At 40.2% G+C, this 26,643-nt stretch overlaps 1 protein-coding gene and 1 long non-coding RNA gene across 2 annotated transcripts in view; one reads left to right on the forward strand and one right to left on the reverse strand.

The window, feature by feature from the left end:
- LOC112540294 (uncharacterized) overlaps nt 1–20,505 on the forward strand; it is an 84,916-nt gene extending 64,411 nt beyond the window's left edge. Inside the window, exon 8 of the long non-coding RNA XR_015794827.1 lies at nt 20,271–20,505. This is a non-coding gene — a long non-coding RNA (uncharacterized LOC112540294). The remainder of the gene's footprint in view (nt 1–20,270) is intronic.
- On the reverse strand, nt 1,929–26,643 carry LOC103048579 (GDNF family receptor alpha-4). Its single transcript, XM_007420336.3, has 8 exons — nt 26,237–26,643; nt 17,384–17,677; nt 10,645–10,737; nt 8,449–8,782; nt 7,941–8,050; nt 7,158–7,292; nt 5,774–5,904; nt 1,929–5,536 (listed from the first exon to the last, which is right to left on the reverse strand). Exons 1-8 carry the CDS (start codon nt 26,277–26,279, stop codon nt 5,390–5,392), a joined length of 1,287 nt encoding a protein of 428 aa, XP_007420398.1. The 5' UTR covers nt 26,280–26,643; the 3' UTR covers nt 1,929–5,389.

Raw genomic sequence — 26,643 nt, forward strand, 5'->3', positions numbered from 1 at the left:
CATGATCAATCTGGGTTAGATGAAAAATACTGCCAGCTGTCAAAAGTAAGTATATCACTTCATTCCTTCAGACAGCTTTAGTGTAATGTAAATGTGGAACAGCATGAAAGAGAAAATAGAGCTTGAGTATTTCAAAGCATAAAACCACAACAGAGTCTGGTCTACTTGCTAAATATAAGTAGATTAATATAATACAACTCCCACCACAATCCAAGCATTCCAAGATAGTTATCAGAGCTGATGGCATCAAAGTCAACTCAATTGTCCAAGATAATTAACAGGTATATAGCCCATCTTTTTTCTTGATACAATTTGGAAATTTCTGGAGCTGAACCACCACATATTAAAGTACAAGTGGTCTTTGCTTAACGACTCATTCAGTGACCATTCAAACTTATGGTGGCGCTGAACGAGTGGTACTTACAGCCAGTCCTTGAAGTTCCAGCCATCACAGCATCCCTGCAGTCATGTGATCACAATCTGGGTGCACAGCAACCAGCTTGCAATTAGGACATCAGTGTCCTGTGGTCACATGATCACCATTTGTGACCTTCTCTGCCAGCTTCTGACAAGTAAATCAACGGGAAAGCTGGCAGGAGGTTGCAAATGATGACCATGCAATGTCCTTAATGATGTTGTGGGATTTGTTTAATGAGGGCAACCAGAAGTGCCAGAAATCCCATTGCTAAGTGGCATGGTTACGTGATGTGCTTTGCAACCGCATTGCTTAGTGATGGAAATTCCAGTCCCAATTACCTTTGTTAACTGAGGACTACCTGTACTACTTATTCAAAGGGAGAATTGTGAAGTGATACTTCAGAGCATTTTTCTAGGACTGGGAGTTTCTAACAAAAGGCTTTATGGGGGTTACTAAAGCTTGTAACGTTGGGTAGCCATGAAAAATTCCCATCTCCCAACAAGAGGTCTTGCTTTGGAAGAGGCACTGTTCTCAGATCTGAAGAATGTATTCCCTCTATATGCCAGTTCCGATCTCATTACTTATTGGCTTCCTTGCTAATTCAATTTTCATTTCTAAAAACAACACATTAGATGCAGTTACATTTGACATTATATGTAATTTAGTCCTAAATTGGAACGGAAGCAAGTTTGTTTTTTTTAAATTCAAAATGCTTAATATTACAAAGAGCTGATATTTGCAACTAGCTAACAATCACCACAGTGGCAATCCCCAATAAAACCCAATCCAGTTTGTTTAGATTGCATTATAGGGATGCTGTATTGTGAAATGTACATTTACTTCTCCATTGTCACTCAGCATAGGATGTAAAGGGAGGTCTATCTTGATAGATCAATTTGTATGTCTTTCTCCACTTATGTTCAGCATTTCAAATTGTCTTGTGTTCCATTACTCTGAGTTTCCTAGTGTTTTGGGGAGCTACTGAAGCTCAAATAAGCAGAAGACACCTAGGATCCACTATTTCCTACCATCTGTAGCATGTACTATATCAACTGGAAGCTCCTCCAAGGACTCAAGAAATAATGTAAGTCAGCTGTTTCCCCAACCCCACAGATGGTCATATGAGCAATTATCCAGTAAGTTCTCAGAATTTTCTAAATTTTAATTAGCTCTGAAATACGGAATATCTCTATTTAAAGGATAGTTCTTAATTCTTGCGTTGTGAGAAAGACATATTTTTACTTTGCGGCTTTGGGGAAATGCCTGTCTCATGTGTAGAGTAACAACCCACTTTCAAAATAGCTGAGGAATAATGTTTTCTGTGTCTGGCTATAGGCACACAACTGAATTCTAACAGCGCAAATAGTCAAGAGAGTACAAAAAAATTATCTGGCTTAGTTCCATTCTCATACCTGAGATTAGGAGCTGTCTCTACTCTAGCATCATCACAGAAGTACTGACGTTCAGTACATCTCTTGCTGAATTCAAGGGGGAAAAAAGACTCACAGAGTTGTAAAGTAAACTTTATTTTTGACATTATAAGCTGAATCACATGGGTAAGATATCGGAATTTTCATTACAGTAATTCTGAATGCTCTTACTTCTTTTATGTTTGCCAAGAGACCTAGACAATATACTATAGACACTTGATAACATTTTAGGAATGTCTAATGTTCTGCAGTTTCTCTTTTCAGGAGAGGCATGGGAGTTGCTGATGTACTCAATATTATATGAAATAAGCCCAACATAACCATATAAGAAGTATGAAATAAGCGCTACAGCAGCATGAGTAAATGGAGGAGTAACAATACTTTAGCGACAGATATTGAAAATGCAATGTCACTGGAATGTCCTAGGCCAGTGTTTCTCAATCTTGGCAACTTTAAGATGCATGGACTTAAACTCCCAAAATTCCCAGCCAGTGGCTGAAAAACATCGGCCTAGGCAGTTGGAAAAGGACACTTTTCACTATCTTGTTCTCCCACTTACCAGATGCACAGGCAGTACCAGAGGCCTGTGAAATGACTGGGTCATTCTCCTCCAATCTAGGGGAAGGAGGGGAAGCCTAAACGAGCCTTCTTGTTTCCCTAGGCATGGATGGACTAGGGAAACATAAGTTCAGCCCAAGTGGGGAAGAGGAAGAAAGCAAAGATCTGTTGAGATACGTGGATGCTACACCAGGACTACACCCTTGAAATCCTACAGTATAAGTAGTCCTTGACTTACAACCACAATTGGGACTGGAATTTCTGTTGCTAAGCAATGCAGTGGTAAAGCGCAACATCACGTGACTGCATTGCTTAGCGACAGCAATCCCAGCACTCCCCATTGCCATTGTTAAGTGAATTCCACCAGTCATTAGCCAAAGACCCACTTCAACCCAAGCCATGCTGGGCTTGGTCCCTCCTAGCCCTGAGTCTCAGTTCTTCCAAGGAAAGGACTGCCCCTCACCCTTCAATTCCCTGCAAATGCCTATTCCCCCTGATCTCTGCCCTTTTGGCTCCCCAGCACCCTGCCTTGCAGGGCAGCAAGCAGCCCAGAACTGTGCAGCTCTGGGGCTGCTTGCCATGCTGCAGCTCAGGGACTTCTTGGCATGCCACAGCTCTGGGGCTGCAAGAAGCCCCTGAGCCACAGCACAGCTTGAAGCTGCAGCCGCCCCTGGAAGCCCCAGCTGCCCCAGCCCAGTTGCCCTTGCCACCCTGTACTCCAAGGCCCCTGCGTCTCCACACTCTGCTGCCCCAGCTGACTTTTGCCATCTTCTTGCTCCCACTGTTGGGAGTACCCACCCTGACCCTTTGCAAGGCAGCTGCTGGCCACGTGAGGCCATCTTCCTCAGGTCTTACAAGGAAACTACCATGCACAACCTTGGGAAGAAAGCCTCGTGTGACCAGTAGCTGCCTCGTGAAGGGCCAGCCCAGGCATGCTTGGTCAGCGGCAGAAGCAAGAAGACAGCAAGGATCACCTAGGGCAGCAGGGGCCACAGAATGCAGGGTGCCAAAAGGGCATAGATGGGGGGAGATAGGTGGATGGGGGGAGTTGAAGTGCCCCTGCAGTCATGGGCAGGCTGCCAAGTGCCCAAATTTTAAACACATGACTGTGGGGGTGCCGCAACAGCTGTAACTTCAGGGATCGGTCATAAATCCCTTCGTTCAACACCACCGTAACTTTGAGCAGTCGCTGAATGAGTGGTCATAAGTCGAGGACTACCTGTATGTTTCTTAATTCATTACAGTATGGATGTTCATTTTTGTAACTGCACTGTTGTACCTCTAGCTCTTACAAATCTATTCTGAATGTGGTAATTGCAGAAAGTCAGTCATGGAAAATGGTGCTGTGATTTTTAAAAAATTGTCTTTGACTATGCACTTATTACAAAGTTTAATTTTAGGGCTTTCTAGTACTTCGCATTCTTGTCTTCTTAATGGAAACTGTAGCCTATTCCCTGTGTTGCAAAATTATTAACTTTTATCTACACGGATTCTATGACTCCCCAGCTTCAGGATTCATACAAAATTTCAAATGCTTAGTTCCAATCTACATTACGTTCTAATATTTTATTTTCCAAACAACCACAATTGTTTGAAAAAAACTGTTAATAAGATTTAACACTTGATATATTCCTTCAGGTAACACTTATAATTTCTTGCCTTTTTAAAAAATAACCCATGCTTCCAATCTTTGTACAAATATAGCTGCAAATAAAGAAAAGTGGGAACAAATCCTTTATAATTGCCTTAAACCATTGTTACTACTGCAGAATGGAATAGGGATCTGTGCAAATCAGGCCTTCATTTTTTGATACTAAGTCTACAGTAAATGAAGATGAAGCTTCATATTGATGGTATAAAGACCCTTCACTGTTCAGAAGAAAAAAACCTATGCCACAGTAAGAAAATGCAAGACATGCTAAAACGTAGAGAATTATTATAATTACTGGTTGTGTTACAATCTTGTTCTAGAATAAACACCACTATGGAATGTAGCACAGCCTTAATCCTTGCATATGACAGTCAACTTCACAGCCACAATGTCCCAGTTCTTTAGAATAAGAGGGAAAGGGATGTAGTGAAGAACTGCTGGATTGATGGTTCTTTCAAAACTTGAAGCCATCACATGGCAGTGGCCATATAAGAAATGTAAATAAGAAATCTATGAACAGCATTAACAACATACCATTGCAGTTCAAAAGAACATATAATATCACAGTCTCTACATCCACAATTGTCAGATCATGGATAAAATTTAATTCTACACAATGTACAGAAATATATGTAAGGGGATGTTAACTTATGGCAAACAATATTTGGTGTGTCCAGGGATCTGTTGTGTATAAAATTTTAGGCAGCTTGCATGCGGACTCTTATGAAAATCTGGAGTTCATAGCTATTGCTAAGATAGATCCATGTTATGGAGAAAAACATACAAGCCCACCTAGCTCAGGTGTATTAAATTTCCCCTGAATACTTAATACATTAAGATTAGTTGGGCAAACAAGAAACTGAGCACAGAGGCTACAATTCAGCATCATGCCCTTAACATTGTAACATTTTTGCCTTGGCTGATTAAAAAGGAAGACAACTCTACAATATGGTTCTGAAAACAATCCAGATGTTAGGGTTCTCCTTTGGCCAGAAATTGCACATCATTTAACAGACTAGAGATGTACTAGTTTTTCTTTGTCTTCTTAAAGCAGGATACTTGGAATATGAAATGTTTACCCTGATTTATGTTTTAAAACTCGTTCCCAGGAATCTCCCACCTGCTTGCTTTTTTCTCCTGTGGGGGATGTGAATCCCCCCAACCCTCCCCCCTGGCTTTTGTCGCAACCGTGTACAAAAGCGAGTCAATGGGCCACTGTGCTGACAGAAGGGTAAAGAAATGTGCACTGACCAATACTTCCTCTTTGCATGAAACAAGCTGGTTTCCCTTCTCAAGGAAATATACAATAGGAGCAATGAAATTTAGGTTCGGTTAAGGTGGGCCAAGTAATAGAAAGACTAATGTTAAGGTCAAGATGAGTGAGGGAAACTGAGCTCCAGGGTATTCAGAATTATTACGTGATTTTTGGTTGAGGGTAAGAATTTCTGAATCTTTCTTTTTCTCCTCCTCCTTAGGTTCCTAGAAAGGAAGGGAGACAGAGAAAGAGAGGAAAAACATTAAGTTTTGATTGGATACATCTCATTTAAATTCTCTCTTCCTCCCCCTTTTTCTGTTGGTTGTTCTGGAGGCCTCCTTTGGGTCAAAGGTGAAAACCTCTCAGAATATATTTAACTGACAGCTGATAATTTTAGAGTCATATAATATTTCTGATTTCAGTTATGGTATACAGTAGTGTAATTGGCATAATTATCATACCTGATACAGTTTTTCAGTGAACATTGTGCTGGTGCCATCTCCTTGAAAGTCCAATGAAGGGGTGAATTGTAGCTGGTCCTGAATCTCCTTATTCTTCTGGTCAAGATTCATCTGAGCCTGGATTGCATTATCTATAATGTAGAAAATATGGAGGAGTGTTGAGGATTATCTGTTTGTACATCCATGATACAAATTCCGAGCCATTGGTTGAAGGCTCTGGTTTTAGCGCAGCAAATATGCTGGTAAATTATTGTATTTATATGTTTCACAGGTGTCTAATCAAAAACTAGCATGTATTTTCCATTCTTCTTTGCCTATACAGAAACCTGCAGTTTCTTTATTCATCCATTTTTGGCTTTAATGCAGGAGCATTTTGGCAATTAACTCACTGTAAATTGCTCTTGATCAAGAAAACTATTCCAGTGTAATATATCACCAGCTTTAGATTTCAGAATTTATTGTTTCCCCAAGTTATGGTAGAATGCATATGGAATTTATCAATCAAGTTTCAGGCACATGTCTTTCTTCCCTTCCAAAGAGGACAAGAAAATCTGATCAAGGTAATAATTAAAACATAACTAGGAAGTATGAAGAATTTTTTTCATAAATTATTTTTTGCAAAGTTAAAAAGGCGAAACACTAATAATCGAAATCAATGTGTAACCTCACTTTTACAATAATGAAAACCGTTATCTTACAAGGCTTAACTTTCTAAGCTGTATAGACAATGATGGAAATAGAAAAAAAGTCTTAAACACACTTTTAGTCCTCAAGTGACTGTCCAGTATTAGTAGAATCAAGAAGCTGATGCTGTTCTCTTTTGACTCTAAATGCAGATGTAATTAATTAATAAGGTAAGATAAGATATGTAAGATAATAAGATAAAGACACAAGAAGCAATATACTGTATAGGATTAAAGGCCTAGTTCCACATTTTTGTTCCAAATTAGGAAAGAAATTAAAGACATTGGGAAAGTTTGAAAGCAGGGAATGGAGGCAAGAGCAAGATATTTTTCTATTTTCAACATCCTTTGAGATTACAGCAGGGTATAAATGTGATAAATATATAAATGAATAAATCTCATATGCAGTCTCCCATTTCACTATCTTAACTAACAATATCTGACATCTATCCTCCATGAATTTCTCCAATCCTTATGAAAATCCATAATTTGATGGATCTAACCATCTCAATGTCCTTGGAAGAACGGTGAGTTATAAACTGAGTATTTATTGAAGTTTTCTGGCAGTAAATTTCAAACATTTTGCATTGTATGGAAACCTACTTTCATTTGTAAACTACTGCCAATCTATTTCATTGGGAAACTTTTTGGGTTAGACGAATCAAGATCTGCCCTTGATATTCATATTCATATGGACTTACTGAGACATTTGTTGTTGGAAAATGAATGAAGAATTTGATCACAGTCCTCTTTATGATTGCCACTGTTTTTGCAGGAGCACCAAAGTGTGATCTCAGCACTGGAATTGCTCACATAATTGGGGGTCAAAGATGTACCTGTTTCAAATAAAAAAATAATAAAATCAGGTGAACCAGAAGAAGGCAGAGGTAGACCATGTGTTTGTTGTTGCCAAGAAAACTACACAAATGTGTTCATGAAAGTACCAGGAGTCAAGCTAGATTTAAAAGAGACTTACATTTTAATTCTTAAACCAAAAAGCTACATACAAAACCATGGAAATATTTTCTTTAAACACAGAATAAAGCTGGTAAATCACTCTCTTCAGTCAGCACCCTAAGGCTACATAATTCTGATGTGGAAGTAAGCTGGTTAAGTTTAATAAACTTTTGTGAAAATATGCATCCCAGTATTCTGTGCTTTTCCTATACTACCTCTTTGTCAGAGAAATCTGAGTCCATATAGTGTGATGATGGTCATAGAAATGCCAACAACCTATGCCTGGGGATATTCTACATTAAGACACCAGGGACTGCCAATTCATATAAGAGATTACAATGTAAGTATTACTAAGCTAAATCAAAAGATGTATTGACTCAAGCACCCTGTGGTTAGAGCTAGCCAGGCGGAGGGTTATAGAAACTGAGGCTTCTATGATGGATTATGGGGACTCATCTGGACAGCACTGGGTTAGAAAAGATTTTCTATCAGACTTCCCAATATACTCCATCAGACCCAACATGTACCAATCATCTTCATGTAAGCCTGCAGGCACGCAGCATAACTCTGTGGAGAGCAGCCATCTGTGGATGCCTGTAACGATTTGCATTTTTCTTGGAAATCAGCCAGCCGGGACCTGGTAGGAGACAACAACTATCAGAATGACGAACCCTTTTATCAGCCCTGAGAATGATTTATTAGTTTTTCCAGTGTTTGACAGAGTAAATCAGGATTGAGCAACACTTTTTTTAGTGAGCGGTTGCACGATATTTTCCCCACTTTTATAAAAATAATGGAGGACCTCAGGGATTGCAGTGAAACGGTGATGTCACAGGAGTGGACATGACTTGTATACTTGCCCCCTTGTTGCCATTTTTGGATGGGGTCATGTGTTTTTTTTTTAATAGGTACATTGCACCTATCAGGATTGTAACATATCTGTTTCACTGCTCTTTTAGACATTAAAATTCAGGTGCCCACGTGCCATGAAACTTATTAAGGTAATCCTCCCAATAGGCCTGGCATCAGACCTACCTGCAGACACTGTCCTTCAGGCAGGACTCCAGCAAGAAGAGGCAATTGGGCTTGCTGCTGCTCTGGAAAGAACATTCTGGGACAATTGTGTTCCAGCGTCGTTCTCCACAAACTTCATCTTGGCAAGGGCAAAAGAGGAGCCTCTTTGTGAAATCCACATCGACCTTCTCAAAGAAGTGTCTCAGACTTCGGTGGCATCTGCGTTGGTCACAGGGGTATCCTGTGCTGCAAGCCTGAGCATACTGTGAGCGCTGACGCATGCATTTATGGTCCAGATGGCAAATATTAGTGGCTAGCAGGCAGGGATTTGTGCTATCTTCAGCTATATGGGAACCTACACAGAAACACAAGGAGATAATAGTAAACTGCAGAAACAATTTCCCAAAGGAAATTAAATAGAGAAGACAACCTCCAGAACCTCTCCGCAATTCAAAGATGGATTCTTGTCTGCTTAAGCCATCTCTCCTTTTTTTGTTCTTTACCCTATGTCAAATTTAGATAGAAACCTCCTTGAGACAACTCTGTAAAAGTGCCATACACACCACTGGGGCTAATTAAATAAATAATGAACTAAGAACAAAATAAACTGGACTGTTTGAAATAATGCCTCCTTCTTCCCCAAATCTATAATATTTCTTGCATGAGCTGGAGGAAAGCAGGTTCTACATAGGTTATTTAGTCCTTAGCATTTTTGTCAGCAGCCTCAACAACAGTTGGTTAGGATTATGGTTAGCTGGAGCTGCCAATGTGCTATCCATGGGCAACACATCCTCTCAAAGGCTTCTAGCCTCCTTCTGGACTCATGATTCTTCATAATAAAAGAACTGAGCTGGGCAACTGTTGTTTTCAATTAGTCAGCTGAAAAAGAAAAGAATGGGGGGAAAGATTCTTCTGGGGACTGGAGAGAATAGCAGAAAGAAATCTGGGGAAAGCAGTCAAGTATTTAGGTCAGCTGGTGTTGTGGAAGGCAGAGCTGGGAACCCTTAAGAGAAGTGGATGGATGGGGCACATAGCTATATTGGAATGGGTAGCTGTTTGTATGAGAGCTTTAGAGGTAATAAGGTTATGTCTGAGGATTTATAAGGGAATGAGGGACTTGGAAGATGTTGTACTTTTGGTTTTAGGTGGTGGCTTCCTTTGCACTGATTGACAGTGTGAGATATAGTTGTGGAGACATGGATGAGCTTTATGGATGAGCTTCATATTTTGGAAAAATTAATTACAGAATAATTAGAGTGAAGAAAATGTGGCTTCTCTTTCTATGAAAGTAATGGTTTTGGTTAGAATAGAAAACTGGGGATTCAAAGAAGTGTCTTTGTCCTCTATATTTATCAATTTATTATATTTATCAATGTGTTTGGTAATGAAACAGAAGTTTTGCTGTAGCAATCAATGTTATGATTATCTGTGCTTTCTCAAAAATCCAAATGGGTTCACAGGTCCAAAAAAGTTGAAAAAGACTGGGTAGTCTCGCAAGATTTATTATTGCCAACCTGCTTTAAATCCAGTAGCTCGGTGATAGTGATACTAGAATAATGACTTAATCTGCCAAATAGTTCACTAAAATGAAGATGCTCCCATATGTTAATATCTTTTCGATCACCAGCATCTTGGAAGATATTATTTACGTATGTATTTGGTTTTATTGTATTTTTATACTGTTTTTATTATATTTTAACTAATATTTATTTGTTGGTTTTGTTGTAAACCACCCAGAGTCACTTCGTGTTTAAATTTGAAATATAAATAAATACATAAAGGTTACTAGCTACTGAGGGAATATGAAAGTTAATCCAATACATCTCATCTAGAATAAAGTGCACTGGGAACGACTATGTCAGATTAGATTACCTTTTATTCCATTTGATCCATCAATATCTAATCCTGTATCATCATCTTTCTCTTGACTACCTTCCTATAAAGTCGTGGGAATCACAGGTTCATTTATGCTACTTCTTATACTGGTCTCCACCATTTCTATCCTGTATCTTATGTCTGCCTCTATGCCTTTGGTCTTTCTAGCATTAATGTTCTTGAAGCTATCTTTAAAATTGCCTGTACAATATTTGCCTCTATCCCAGATTTATCCTATATACCATTTATAAGAAAAAAGAGAACTGAATTTCTTTATTTACCTCAGTCCTAAGGGATTCTAGGCAATATGCAAAAGGTGTAAATGGTTAATATAAATTCTACCTGAGACTCGAGTTGCCAGCTTCTTGTATTTTGTCTTCACAGTTTCTTCATTTGCTATATCCCTATGGGGAACCATCTCCAAATGAAAGTCATCTGTACAAGATAAAATAATACAATCTTATCTGCTGTGGGTATCGAAAGACTCCCAAGAGATTATGAGTATCCATTTTGTAAAAACAAGAGTTTTAGAAAATGAGCTTGTCTGATCATGGCAAAGTGTACAGTACACAGTTTACACAGTAAACAACACAATTTATTTGGGAGGCAAACATTGTAAGAGGTCAGCTGGTCTTTACATTAACATTATAAAACTTAGTAATTGCTAACATCAGACAATAATATACAGCGAGTAGAATTATGCTCAAAGTTACTATTTAGTCTAAATCAAACAATATGAAACATTTTAATGTTTTAGGTTCTTAGCATAGGTTCCAGAATAATATTGTTTCAATTATTTATATCTGTCCTGGATTTACTAGGTTTTGATTATGTGGCAAAGCATGTGAGGTTACTACGTAAAAGACCCAGCTTTTATCTCCATGGAGGAAAGTACTGCAGCTCCTATGCAAATATATCCAGTAACTTGCTCAGATACAGAGGTCATTTATTTCAGTCCATTCATGCCCCCCCAACTACTTCTGACCTATTGTCAAAGAAGGGCTAAATACTCCAGGATATAATATATATGGAATAAATATATACAGGTGAAACTCGAAAAATTAGAATATCGTGCAAATGTTCATTTATGTCAGTAAGGGAACTCAAAAGGTGAAACCAATATATGAGATAGGTGCATTACATGCAAAGCGAGATATGTCAAGCCTTACTTTGGTATAATTGTGATGATTATGGTGTACAGCTTATGAAAACCCCAAATTCACAATCTCAGAAAATTAGAATAGTGTGAAAAGGTTCAATATTTTAGGCTCAAAGTGTCCCACTCTAATCAGCTAATGAATCCATAACACCTGCAAAGGGTTCCTGAGCCTTTAAATGGTCTCTCAGGCTGGTTCAGTAGGAATCACAAGCATGGGAAAGACTGCTGACCTGACAGTTGTGCAGAAAGCCATCATTGACACCCTCCATAAGGAGGGAAAGCCCCAAAAGGTAATTGCAAAAGAAGTTGGATGTTCCCAAAGTGCTGATTCAAAGCACATCAATAGAAGGTTATGTGGAAGGGTAAAGTGTGGTAGAAAAAGGTGCACAAGCAGCAGGGATGACCACAGCCTGGAGAGGATTGTCAGGAAAAGGCCATTCAAAAGTATTGGGGACTTTCACAAGGAGTGGACTGAGGCTGGAGTTAGTGCATCAAGAGCCACCACACACAGACAGATCCTGGACATGGGCTTCAAATGTCATATTCCTCTTGTCAAGCCGCTCCTGAACAACAAAAAACATCAGAAGCGTCTTACCTGGGCTACAGAAAAAAAGAACTGGTCTGTTGCCCAGTGGTCCAAAGTCCTCTTTTCTGATGAGAGCAACTTTTGCATCTCATTTGGGAACCAAGGACCCAGAGTCTGGAGGAAGAATGGAGAGGCACACAATGCACGATGCTTGAAGTCCAGTGTGAAGTTTCCAGAGTCTGTGTTGATTTGGGGAGCCATGTCATCTGCTGGTGTTGGTCCACGCAGCTGTCTACCAGGAAATTTTGGAGCACTTCATGCTTCCTTCCGCAGATGAGCTTTATGGGGATGCTGACTTCATTTTCCAGCAGGACTTGGCATCTGCCCACACTGCCAAAAGTACCAAAACCTGGTTCAATGACTATGGGATTACTGTGCTTGATTGGTCAGCAAACTCGCCTGACCTGAACCCCATAGAGAATCTATGGGGCATTGCCAAGAGAAAGATGAGGGACATGAGACCGAACAATGCAGCGGAGCTGAAGGCCACTATTGAAGCATCCTGGTCTTCCTTAACACCTCAGCAGTGCCACAGGCTGATAGCATCCATGCCACACCGCATTGCGGCAGTCATTGCTGCAAAAGGGGCCCAAACCAAGTACTGAGTACATAAGCATGCTTATATTTTGCAGAGGTCTGATATTGTTCTATTTCCAATCCTTGTGTTATTGATGTCATGTAATATTCTAATTTTCTGAGATTGTGAATTTGGGGTTTTCATAAGTTGTATGCCATAATCATCACAATTATACCAAAGTAAGGCTTGACATATCTCGCTTTGCATGTAATGCGTCTATCTCATATATTGGTTTCACCTTTTGAGTTGCCTTACTGACATAAATGAACATTTGCACGATATTCTAATTTTTCGAGTTTCACCTGTATATTCCATACATATATTCCAAAATGGATATTACACCTTGGTTTTATATACAGTATAACCACTTTATAATTTATAATCACTTGAAAGGGGGAAGTGGGTTCAATAAAGCTTCTGGGAAATAAAGAACTGGTTTGCAAGTTATACTGAGAGCTAGTTTTCCAGAGCAGGAATGCCTGTTACGTCATCCTAGCACCAAGGCCATTTGTACCTAATCACAGCACAGACACCCCCAGCAGCCCTTTTTTCTGCTGTGTCATCGTGACTTTGTCCAAACCATACTTGAGGTAGGTTAGTTTTCCAGTGGTCAAGCGATACTTTCTGTCTTAAGAGCCAACAAATTGCAGCAGTTTTACGTATACAATTTAATACATTTTAATGGCTTAGTGTTGGTGCTGTCAGGTGACCCCCTAGGAGGTTGCATCAGCCTAGCACCTATTAGTCAATTTAGGTTGGTGCAGACAAGTACCCATCACCTCCTGGGCATTGTCCTCTAAGTCTCTTCTGTTTTCAGAAGCGAGAATGTCCTATTCTTTCAAATTGGGCCTTCCTCTTTGCTAGCCAGGTCTCTGAGCCAATTCCAGTTTGGAGAGTTGGTTCAGCCCAAATAGCAGCTGACCAGTGGTGGCAATAAAATGGAGAGAGAACACCAGCTCCCCCTTCTGCCATTTCCCAATGTAACCCCTACTCCACATTTGTCAGCTTTGTCTGGACTGCCTTTGAACATGGGTTCAGTACTCTTAACCAAGCCATAGCTGACAGAGCTAGGTGGAGCTGGAGAGAGAGAGATGGCTTTCCCACAGTAACCATCATCTGTTGTTTCAGCTGCTTTTGACACAGGTTTAGCACTACAGCTATGTTTAAAAGCAACTCAAACAACGGGTGACAGAATGAATGAAGTGGCAGAAAAACAGCTATTCTATACAACCCCACCACCACATCTGGCGTCAATTATTTAGGCTGTTTTCAAACCCAATTTGAATGCTGTTCCAGAAGACCACCCTAACCTGTAGAGTTTTTTTTTTTTTAAATACAAGTACTGTATAGTGCTCCTCTGGTTAAGGGCTGAACTAGGTTCAAAACAGCCTGAACAAAAGCTGCCAGGCACTGTGGGGTTGCACAGTGAAGTGGCAGAGAGCTGGCTTGCATACCCCATCCCAGTCAGTTGTGATATGGGCTATCAGCTAGTTGGGCTGATCCAGATCTCTGAGCTAGGAATCAGGTCAACCACTTCTCCTAACCCTAGCAACTGATCTCCACACCAGGAGAGGTGGCAGGTGAACAGGTAGCAAATTCTGACAGATGGTCAGGGGTGGTGTATCTGCAGGCTGTGGTTACACATAAAAAATGAGTGGAACCTCAATCACACCCTTCCTTTGGTAATCTGGTCTTAGGCTATTTAGGGCTTTAAAGGTCAAAGACAGCACTTTGAATTAGGTCCTTAAACAGACTAGCAACCAGTGTAGATGGCAAACACCTGGCATAATATGTTCATATCAGCCAGTCCCAGTGAACAGTCTAGCTACTCTAGTTCGAACTAAGTTTCAAGACTGTTTTCAAAAGCACCCCCAGTTACAATTGCAATAATCCTAACAGGAAGTTACCAGAGCGGGAATAACTGTTGCATGGCTGTCTCTGTCCAGGCAAGTGCCAGCCCCGCTAAGTATACCAGACCATGAATCAACTCCACAGGATGATTGCCACTACTTTCATTGAGATTGGCTATAATAACAGAAACTTGTGACTCCCAATTTCATGGACCTCCTTCTCCTTCTTATAGTTCAGTATATTAGGGAGGTATCTATCTGAGCCACTTCCAAATGTTATCTGGATCTTCTGCTTTAGCCCCTGTTGCCTTGGCAATGGAGCCTGCATATGTCTGTCAAGGTCATCTTCCTTACTCTCTACACCGAAGTCACAATTTGTAAATCAGCCAAAGCTGATAGAAGGCACTCCCTCCCATCAAGGGCACTTGAGCCTCTAGTGATAGTGATGGATCTAGGAGGATTCCCAAACTGTAAGCCCGCTCCTTTAGGGCAAGTGTGGACTTCTCCAGGACAGGTAAGACACCACTCAGCTGGACTAATGCACCACTCACAAACAGTACCTCTGCCGTGTCTGGATTGAGTCTCAGTTTACTGGCCCTCACACAGTTCATTACCCTGCCCAAGCACTGGTTCAGAACGCCAACTGCCTCACCTTTGTTAGATGAAAAGGAGAGGTAGAGCTGAGTGTCATCCACGTGCTGATGGCATTTCAGTTCAGATCCCCAGATGGCCTCTCCTAGCAAGTTTCATGTAGATATTAAAGAGGAAAGGGGATAAAATGGAGCCCTGAGGGACTCCATAACACAGCTGCCGGAAGGTAAGAGTAGTCCCTCAGCACCACCTTCTGGAAAATGCCATCCAGGTAGGAGTGGAACCCCTGAAGCACAGGTCTGCTACATCCCAACTCTGACAGTGTAGAGGGGAGAGGAAATGGCTTTGAAGGACAGGAGAAAGAACTGTGACCAAGGCAGGAGCTTGATAAGTGGGATTTGAGCCTGGGTCAAGAAAATAACTTGAGAAAATGTCAGGCAAGCCCTCCATAGTTCATACAAAGATAAAGGGAGGGAGGAGGTAAGCACATTCAGACTTGCAAGATTCTGTTACTATAGCTGTTACAATAAAAGTAGTCCTGATCTATTATTGTATTGGTTTTAGCCTGTAATGGGAAGTAGAAATAACCTTGAGGAATAGGAGGAAGAGCCGCAAGCAAGGCAATAGTCAGATAAAAGAAATTTGAGTCTGAGACAGAAATATAATTTGGGAAAGCATCTCAGACTTAGCCCTCCCTAGTTATCACAAAGATAAAGGGAGGGAGGGGGAAGTGCATTCAGTGCAAAATTCTGTTACTGTAACATTACCAAAAAAAGTAGTATTAGCATTCATAACTTCGACTGCCTAGTCTGGTTTGTAGGGCTGATAGGCAGCCTCTCCAAAAGGTATCAAAAGCTGCGGAGAGGTCCAGGAGGACCAACAGGATCATACTCCCCGCTCTTTTTCCTGGCACAGGTCATCTCACAGGGTGACCAAGGCAGTTTCTATTCCATAGCAGGCGTTAAACTGGATTGAAATGGATCTAGAAAATCAGTTTCTTCCAAGAGAGCATGGAGTTCATCGGCCACCACCCACTCAAGCACCTTGCCTCAGAAGGAAGGATTGGCCACTGGCCTATAGTTGTTTCCATCCTCTGGGTCCAGATTTGGTTTCTTCAGAAGCATCCTGATGACTGCCTCTTTCAAAGAAGCTGGAACCATTCCCTCTCCTAGACCCAGCTGGGAGGGAAGGTAGCTTTCCCTACACAAGAAATAGGGACACCATCTTCTTACTGGAAACAGAAGTAACTGGGATTGGTAATAGGGGTAGCAAAATCTACACTAGTTTGTTTTCCTGCTGGCTGACAGATGGGAGGATATGGCAGAGGGGTATTGAAAAATGCAAAGCAAAATGTCCATTAAGCTGGGGGAAAGTTGGGGGGGGGAGTGCTGAATTTAAACTGCAATGGTGTAAGAGGGAACAACACTCTCATATTGACAGAGGGTGATAACCTGCTTAAAGTGGCTTCATTCAGTATGCAATAAAGATTCTTATCTACTGTAGCCATGCTGTGTCAAGCATCTGGGTAGTTCCTGCTGAGTTTGAACCAGGGAGCCTGCCAATGGGATTCTAATGGTTTTCAACCAGGAGATATGTAGAATAAGAGTTATTTTTGTTCTCTGCCACAAACAGCCCTGAGAAACAATCTTAGGAAAAGGGGGCACTTCCAAATGGGGTCTTAGGCCAGTCCTTCACCCCTTTTTTCTGGCCCCTGGACAACCACTACCTCTTTATGCTTGCCAAAGAATGGCACTGCATTTCTCATCTTTTAAGGCATAAAACACATGCCTATATTATAGGCTTTCTAACAGGTTATAACATTTTTTAAAAGGACACCCCACCCACCCACAAAACTTAGGAATAAAGCAGAAACTCCTAGGCCCACTTACATGTAAGAAAAAAAACCATCTCTTCTGTATCATTGCCTATCCAGCACAGCTTTTCCTCCTCCCTTCAAGTCTTAAGTATGGCTCCTGAAATTGAACAGTCCCTGGTTAATGGCTTAACGATGTGTGAATGAGGCCACTCCGGGTTCTGAAAGCTTAAAATATGTCATGGCTTATTATGATGAACAGTGCTCCTTCAGAGCCCTGAGCGTAAGGGGGATGGACTTCAGTCCCCAGCCACTTTACTTTAAAAGTCTCAAGTGGCAAAGCTGGGAAAGACCGTAATGAGATTACAGATGTTGATGCAGTAAATATACTGTTTTTTATTTTCCTCTTAGGTCTAAGCATTTGTTTCTACCAGAATGTTGGATACTCTTCTCTATTACCTCTAGCAATACAAGAAAATCAATCATCATCAAGCTTCTATCACACCTTGTGTTAAAGTTGAATGAAGAGCCTGGTAGATTTGCAAGCACCGCTCTTCCTTCTTCTGTGCACGTCGGTGACATTTGCAGTGCTGAAAATGACTATTTCTCATTTTTACTTGTGCCTCTGTGCATCTGTTCCTGGCTTCATGGTGCAGAAGGATAAAACTGTTCTTAGAAAGATGGTGGGAACAGTTTTGCAGTGTCTGATAGGTGGCACTGCAGGAAAGGTCAGCTATACAAAGGGTCTCAGCTGTTACACAGTTGTTTGGCTCCTCAGAGGACACAACTTGGAATCCTCCTGTTTGGGACAAGAAGGAACGTTATCATTTTATATATTCATACTGCAGCCAACTTCTCATCTCATAGTGCTGGTTTCCAAAAAAGCCTTCATAATTTCACATTCTAATTTGGTTTCAAGTGAGTCAAGTTCAATAATTCCTTCATAAATTATCTAGATTGCATCAATTAGAGCATTAAGAACATTTGAAGAATGATGTAGACCTACTTCACTTAAAAGCAAGGGATTCTTGGTAATACTAATATATTATAAAAAAACCTCTTGTATTAAATCTTTAAAAACTCTGCAAGGATCAGCTGGAATCTGAACTTGATTAATCTCATTGGAATCTTTTGTGGCACACAACTCCTTTTAAATATATTTCAACAAGGCAAGGAAAACTGACCATGAAGATAACCCCCAGGTAATAGTACTAATGTTAAATTGATACTAAATGACACTAAATAAATTATAACCTTTCTAGATTATGCTGGCAGCGTTGTAAGCAAACTGCTACCTTTTTGGTGGTCACCTCCAATTAGTTGGTCCTTTTGGGTAAAAGTTTTTGAAGAAATTGGGAAAATCACCCAATCATCTTTTACAATGAATCTGGTTGTTGATTTATTGTTCACATTTCCTGAGGAATATAAATGAACTCATTTAAAAGTCAGTTTAATTTGTTATTAGTGGCTAGATTTGTTACTGCAAAACATTGAAAAATAAATAGATCCCTTTCAACCCTTAAATTCCATGATTCTATGAAATACAACTTTCACTGGATTAATGATATTAAAAGTATGGGCAATTGTTCTGGTTAAAAAAATAAACACAATAGCAGAGAGCTTTGAAAAAAAAACTACAATGAAGGAAAAATATTCAACTCTGCTCATCATTTATTAGCTATGTTAACAATGTTTTTCCTAACAGATTACCTTAATCTGTACAAATATCTGTCTGCCTAGAAATTTTAAATATGGATAGTTAAAATGTTTGCGTTAAGAAATACACATATGTACATGTTGTGTGATACATTTACATTTAATTTTTTAATTCTTTTTTATTCGCTTTTGCTTCTGTCTCTTGTTTAATTTTTTTAAAAATTACCTTGATGTTTTGATTCCCCAATAAAAAACAAATAATGCACATAACAGAGATACTAACATTTCACATATTCATCCTGCAACCAACTTCTCATCCCTGATTTCCAAAGCTTTCACAATCTCAAGTTCTTTTCAGTTAGAGTTTAAGGAGCCTTGATGTCATCACAATCCAACAATCTAGAAATGCTGTTACTATTTGAAAACATTCTCATAATTATTCATTATAAATTAGTTCCCCCCTTGTTCATATGACTAGGGCTATAAGCATGAATTTTATTTTACTAATTCTGTATAGCTTTATTGGAGAGTTCAATGTTCCTATTTTAACTACTCTACTTTTGAATGAAGATATCTTAGGATAGCAGCTGCCCAAGTTCTCAAGTGATAAGAGGTAGGATTATGTTTTGGTACTGAATATTGGGTATGTCCTTAGCAGCATGTGGTTGGAATCTATCAATTTGTCCTTCTGATACTCTGCTCTATAGTCTTGTTCTTATGCTTTTCTTGATACAGCACAGAAGTGTTCCCTGACATTATATTTCGCCCATTACAATAACCTGAATAGATCAACTTATTTTGGACTGTTGACAGGTGGACCCCAATGTTGCTGCCATAATTACTGGGGAGGAAATCTGTCAGTTTTGCTGTCCCTCTCTCCTGCTTCTGCATGGGCAGAATAGTTAGTATAGGTGTGGCATGACCTTGCACTAGTACAATAGCATTAAATTCCTTGGCATAAACTCAGTACAGGAAGATTGCTCAGTTAAATCTTATTTGTAGCTAGGTACTTTTAAATAGGTTAATCCTGAGCATAGGCTACCACTCAGAGCTTAAGTTATCAATAAGATCTTGTCCAAAATAAGATACACTTCATTTACCTAAATAGAGCACCACTTTTTAAAAACTTTCTGAATATGTGCAAGATTATCAACTTTGATCCCTTTTTCTCCTTGATTTTGGAAAAGAGCAGCAAGTTAAAAGGTTAAAGTTATGGTTAAGTTTGGGCCCTGGGAGAGTGAAGATCCCTTACTGTATTATTTAAAGAATCTTGCTCTACTAATCTGATTAAAAAAAAATGTTAAAATATTCTTTCTGGTTGAGGAAGGAAAAGGTCTTAAGTAACCTGCATGTTTGGCTGAGTACCTGGATGTTGGCAAAAATATCATAGAGGCATCTCCTGGCTGATTGATCTTATCAATATACTCTGATCCTGTACTAATTCAATCAAAGGTAGATTTCTTAGCTAATAGGTCAATCAAGAGAAGTCACATCGTTTCTGAACGATGGATTTAGTTTTTACTTTGTACCAAACTGAAAAATTGCTTTGTTTTCAACCAAAGCTAATAAAAAATACTCCAGCTTTTGTATTCTTTGGTGGGGGTCTTATAACTGGATTCCTCAGAAACCAAACACCATAATTTACCTATTCTATTTGAGTAACCCTTGTTTTTAGCGAAGCAGAATTGCTGAACCATAAACCCCCAAATTTCCTCTTTTTTTCTCAATCTTCCCAGGGAGGAAGTGCTTAGAGAGGACACAAAACAACTACTACGTGGAGCAGGCCATCTCTGAACATGATTCCTACAGAGTCAGAAGGAGGATTCCCTACTCTTTTCCTAGTGATATCACAACCAAAACTGCCTCTTGCTTCAGTGGATGAAGCCTGAGAATCTCTCAACCTAAAACAGCAAAACTGGGCTGGTCAGATACACTGAAGGGAAATTCTCAAGGGATACAGCACAAAAGCATCTTCAAAGGGTGGGTAGAAAGAAGTGTATAGAATGGTACAGTGGCATGATCGTTCCTTTTAAAAGCCCTTTGTTATTTTGTGGTTCAGAAACTGGCTTCCATTATCAACCAGCCCTTTTCTAGACAGTCCAAGGGAATTAAAAAAATATTTTTTTTAAATAGCAATATTCTTTTGAGAGGCATCCTATCTCTAAAGTAAAGCCTTACCAATCCCACCCTGTTTGAAGCATGTGTGTGCATGTATAATCATGTATATGCATTGTTCTCTCTTTTAAAATGTATATTCTGCCTTTTCATCCATGAGATCAAGGTGCTGTACATAGGGCTCGCTTTTCCTATTTTTTCCAACAACAATCCTGTGAGGCAGCCTGGGCTGAGAGAGATTGACTGGCCCAAAGTCACCCAGTGGGCTTCCATGGCTGAGTCAGCCTGGCACTGGCCCAATTTCTTTCATTGTTCGACTCAACAATGTCCTGTGAGATTTCTTTGAGAAGTGGGAAGAGTTCTAACAGGTCTGCAAGTCTAGCCATCTATTAAAACCAATGGCAGAAAGTTTTCATACCATCTGATGACACTAAGAAGAAATGGGGAGGGCACCACCATCTTTTAGCTACAAACCTGAACAAAGAGAATTAGGGCTAACACTGAGGATATCAAAATCTATGCTGATTTTCATTTTTTTCCCTGGCTACAGAACTTTAATTGAGTTTTGGAAAAGAACCCAGAGTCTCTAAAATTCCCTTCTGTCCCAACACCTCCTCCTAAACCCCTTTTCCCAAAAATTATTTCAATTTTCAAACATCTTTTGATCAATTTATGTGTCATCAAGTTGGTATCAACTCTTAGGGACCACATGAAAGGTGCTTCTCTAGAATGATCTGCCCCTATCTTGGCTCTTCCAGTCTTCCAACAGTATACCTATTTCCACTATAATTAAGTCCATCCATCTTGCTGCTGGCTGTCTTCTTCTCTTTCTTTCCACCTTTCCCAGCATTATAGAGTTCTCAAGAGTGTTAGGTGTTTGTATAATGTGTCCAAAGTATGATATTTTGAGCCTGGTCATTTGTGCCTCAAGTGAGAATTCCGAATTGATTTATTATCCATCTGCTTGTCTGTTTTTTGCCAGCTGCGGTTGTCTCAAGAATTGTCTTGAGCACCAAAGTTCAAAAATGTCAATATTCTTTCCATCCTGTTTCTTCAAAGTCTATGTTTTGCTTCCATAAAGCATATACTGACTTATTTTTGGTTTTCTTCTTTCTTTCTCAGTTATCCAGCATACAGTACATCAGCTATAATTTGTCTCGCTCTCTGGCCTTTTCTAAAACCAGTTTGAACACCTGGCACCTCTATTTGCATGGAGAGGTATTGGTATACAGACTGACCTCTTCCAATTTGTTGGTTACTATGGCGTTCTTCAGATTTGCTGACATCATCTGGTTAGAACCTTTACTGATTTTTCTTCTGTTGCTTGCCATATTTCTGTAGATGTTCCATCAATTCCTATAACCTTCCTGTTTGGTAATGACTGGAGTGCTGATTTTTCATCTTCTAGTACTAAAGGTTCTTGTGAATAGGGAATGTCTTCTAAGATACCTTGGATGTTGGCATCTCTACCGTACAGAATTTTATTATACTCTCTCCATTTTTGTTTGATCTTGGAATCAGTTTCTATCTGTCTACTGGCATCCTTTAGTATTCCATCCTTTAGGAAGGTGGAACCTCGTCTAACCTTGGAGATCTTTTGAAAGACTTTCCTTTTTTTCCCCTGTCTGTTTCAATATCTTTAGCGATCTTTAGCAATACTGCTTCTTATCTCTTTTAACAGCTCTCTCAAATTCTTAATAAAGAATTCCTTAAACAAATTCCTTCCTGAGATCTTTGTCTTTCTTGGATTGGCTTCTCTTCTCTATTTGGCAATTTCCACTGTTTCATCTGACATTCAGTTTGCTTTCTTGTTTCTTGGTCTTTGGTTGTCTCTTTTCATATTCAACTTTAACAATTTCTTTGATTTCATTCCACAGTTCCTCCAGTTCCCTCTATATGACTTTCAGATTTCGAAGTAATTCCTGATGTTGTCCTTGAAAATGGTAGGTATTTGCTCAGCATTGTATGGAAATGACCATCACATAGAAACTGGTTGGCTTTATTTTTCTGCTGTAGCTTAACTTGGGACTTGCACGTGAGCAGTTTATGTTCTGTTTATGTTCCCCCAATATGCCTATACCCATTCTTTCTCAAACAATTCCTGCACCCCAGAGTTCATGCTCCCAGGCAGACTAAAGTAATAGAGATCCTGAGATTTCGAACACCATTCAAACCTTTCTATAAGACTCATTCAATTAAAAAAACCCTCTTACTTCTGTTTGTATTTTGCATTATTATTGTCTATTTTTATCTCATTTAACCTACATGTTGTACTTTATTTTATATTTTTAGATTTTGATTGCTAATCTACCCAACTGCACTCAGATTTCATAATTAGAATACAGTATTTTATAATTTTGCAGTCCCCAAAGAGATCACTTGAATACTTTGATTCCATATGCTGTGCATATATTTGTAAAGGAAAAATAATAATAATTTGAAGAGACTGGAACTCTTCAGTGTGTGGAAACTGAATTAATGTACTAAAACATACTTCTGCCATTGTTTAAAGATATATTATGTATATATTGGGAAGTGATTTTGAATTTGTCAATCCCTGGAATATATCTGGTAACACTGCCCACTGTATCTCTTATCAGAGACTTTTCTTCATTGAGCAATGATACCTACAACCTATTCTACCAGTCTTTATACCTCTGATTCACTATGTGTCATGAGTCTGGCCTGGGAAGGCTAACAACAAATAACATGAAAAATAACATGAACACTTCAGAGAAATGGCAAAGTTTATAAGGAGAGAACAATTGTTTCTCACCATAAGTGCAACATATGGAAGTAAAAAAAACTATCTAGTTTTAACTATTATACCATTTTAATGCTCTGCGAGAAGCAGCTAGAGAAGTCATAACTGTGACCTCCTCCATGAGTTCAGCACAGGAAAAATGTTGGCAGATTTAATGCTAGCTCAAACTGTTTCAGTAAATACTAGGTTCAGACTGCACGGTATACCACAGAGTTGTTTTTTGGGTTTGATGTAGTATGATGTGACAACCTAGCCAAAGTCAGTGGCAAAACACAGGGACGAGGCTACACTACATTTTGCCATTAATTATTTTGTTAATTACTATTACAATGAAATGTATAAGTCTTGATGGTTATACAGTATATAGTACCTCCGTGAACAGAGACCACACCCCTCTGAACACCAGTTGCTGGGGAACAACACTGGACAAGAGCTACTGCCCTCAGATCCTGCTTGTTCCCAGCTGGCTAGCAATCATATGAAATAGGAAACGGTTCCAAATGGTTCTTCAGCAACTGAAGTACAAGTAGTTAGAGCCTCCTAGCAATGTTGGAAGAATGAAATTCAGATTCCCATTCAGCCAAGAAGCTGACCTGGGGCCAATCATTACTGGTTCATACATTTTGCTAAGTCATTATCTCATTGGTCTGTTTCTGACACATATAGTGCAATGTGTAAACTTAGACACTATGGTTTGTAAACCATGGGCTTAGCATTATATGTGAACACACTCTTTGTGGCTTAGTCAGTGAACTATGTTTAAATAAATAACTAATGGCTACAATGGGCTGCCCCACAGAATTGTTGTGAGGGTAAAATGGGGTTGAGAAAATACGTATAGCACCTTTTGCTTCAGCAGGAATGATGAAACATAAATGTAATTAACAATAGCCTTTCCTATTAAGATGGATCTCCAATTCTAGGTGTAGCATTTGAGAAGGCTGGAGAAGAATAGAAAGAATTTGCTTCTCGGAACCCAGTTGCAAATGCCCAAATCTGGATCCAATCAACTTGAATCTTGCATTTTGTCAAATATAGGAACCCATTGTATCCTACAAACAAAAAAGTCAATAGTTTTCCAGTTATAATAGTTTGTTTTTATAGTTTTTAATGTTTTTAATAATTACTATATTTATTGTTTTATAGGATTGTTGTACACTGCGCAGTCACTTTTTGTGAGAGGGGCGGCCATATAAATTTGATTAATAAATAAATAAATAAAATGGAAGTTTCTCTTTTTTTTATTAATTTAGATAGAATCACATACAAACGTTATTAACAAAGAGTAGAAAATAAATTGGTGTTTTCACACTTGATAAGGCACTTTGACTGGTGTTACTGCAGGAATGTATGTTTTAAACATACTTTACAAATACGGTTGATACACACATCTTATTCAGGAGATCTGAATTCATGGTGTGATTTATTTCCCTGGATTATTAATGAATTAAATAGAGGATGGGTTATTTTTAAATTGGCCATCCTCTCCTTTCTAGTCTGCACTATCTTAGAACTGATATAGATAAATTAAATGAAATAGATTAGACGAAAGGACCTTCTCAAATTGTATCCTGGGATGGAAAATCTCTGGGTTCCGGGCATTGCTGAATTGCAACTCCCCAAAGTCAACATCTGCATAGCCAGTTCAACGTCTGGCAGCCAAGGGTTCTCCACTGGCGCTCTAGGGAAGCTCTCTCTTCAGAGCAGCCCATAAACAGCAAAACTGCCCTGACAAACGTGAAATCACAGGAAGGTTTTTTAAACTGCATGGTTGCCATTGAAGATTACAAGCAAAATATAAACAAAAACAAAATTATAAGTCTCGTGAATGAAAACCCTTTTATTTAAATTCTCTGTTCTCGAAATACCATTATCTAATGTAGCATTACTTAGGACAATTCTCTTCCTAATACTTAAGTGAATGAGCTGCCTGTTGTAAAGTGCTTCTACAACATGCTGGTAAATAGCTCTAAGTCTCTGGCTGAAAAAAAGGATTGTTGTTCTTTCCTAGCCTGGAAAAATCTTGGCAGGCACCTGCTGAAAGTTTATGCGGTGGAACAGCTCAGCCTGCCGCTGAGAACAAAATTTGTGACCAGGGTATTTTCCACTTCCATTTCCACAAGGGACAAAATGGGGCCCCACACGATCCCTCCCCGCCCAACTGCACACGTCCAACACATTCTCCTTCTTTCCCCTCGCAGCACCCATCAATAACGTCACTAGGGACCCGCGTGGCCCGCACACACCCAAAGTGACTAGCGAATAATGGGACATCGGACAGAGAGCGTTGGCCCTTCGCGTCCTCACCTGCAAATCTGAGGCACGAGCGCGCGTACACACAAGAAATCTGGACGACCCCTCGGAGAGGGAAATCTAATGCCCGATCCTAAGCATGCTTGGAGGAAATAAGCTCCCAGGCGGGAGAGCGTCTTGCCAACCAACAAGTTGCACCCAGAATTGCAACCAAAGCCGCTTTGTGCATTGGGAGTGAGAAAGCAAAGAAAACATTTAAAATGTTTTTAAAAAGCGAAGACTGACCGGTCCATAATCATATCTGATATAGGAAGAAAAAGCCGCAGCCGGACACCCAATTTAATAATTGCCCTTAGACGGGAGGAAGATCAGAGAGGTCTTTTGGGGAGTGCAGGCAGAACTCCCCATTCTCTCCAGGTGCTTCCCCGCGACCCAACTGCGGCCCTGCGCGACGTCGACAGCCCGCGCAGCGCAGCCTTTAGCCCCAAAGAATTAGTAAATGGGGGAGGCTCTTCCGATTAACCATGCATGAAGGGGACGGAGACGTCTCTCCCGCAGCCCCACATTTACCGGCTCGGGAAAGCAGCAGACCCAGCAGCAGAGGTAGCCCCATGGCGAAAGGAAGCAAAATAGGCGTCGCGCGGGTCGTTCCGCTCCCAAGCGGTCTCCGAAGGAGGGCTCACATGCCCCCCTAGTTCAGCGAGGACCGGGGAGCCCAGCAGCCTCTCCCGCCGCGAGCCTTTCTTCGTCCCGCCTTCGCGGGGACTCGCCTCCTCAGGACCAAGCGCCCGCGCGGAGTCCGAACTGGAACTCGCCGCCAGCGCGCACGAGGGAGGCTCGCGGGAGCAGCGCCCTGGGGGAGCGCGCGAGCAACAGCGACGGCAAACAAGCTGGCGGGTGGCAACCTAGCGCGCAGCTTCTGTGCGGGCAACTGCAAGTTCCCTGCATGTCTTTCGAGTCGGGGAGGGCGTAGGGCT

The sequence above is a fragment of the Python bivittatus genome, unplaced genomic scaffold (assembly GCF_059951505.1).
Source record: "Python bivittatus isolate LINGU-HERP-01145 unplaced genomic scaffold, Pbiv_v1 ctg000080_np1212, whole genome shotgun sequence".
Lineage (NCBI taxonomy): Eukaryota > Metazoa > Chordata > Lepidosauria > Squamata > Pythonidae > Python > Python bivittatus.

Coding starts and splice junctions, on each gene's coding strand:
- LOC103048579 (XM_007420336.3), bottom strand. CDS start 26,279: ATGGGGCTACCTCTGCTGCTGGGTCTGCTGCTTTCCCGAGCCG. Junction 5,905..7,157: donor TTCCAACAACAAATGTCTCA/GTAAGTCCATAT, acceptor TCTACATTATAG/ATAATGCAATCCAGGCTCAG. Junction 5,537..5,773: donor TCACTGAAAAACTGTATCAG/GTATGATAATTA, acceptor CTTCCTTTCTAG/GAACCTAAGGAGGAGGAGAA.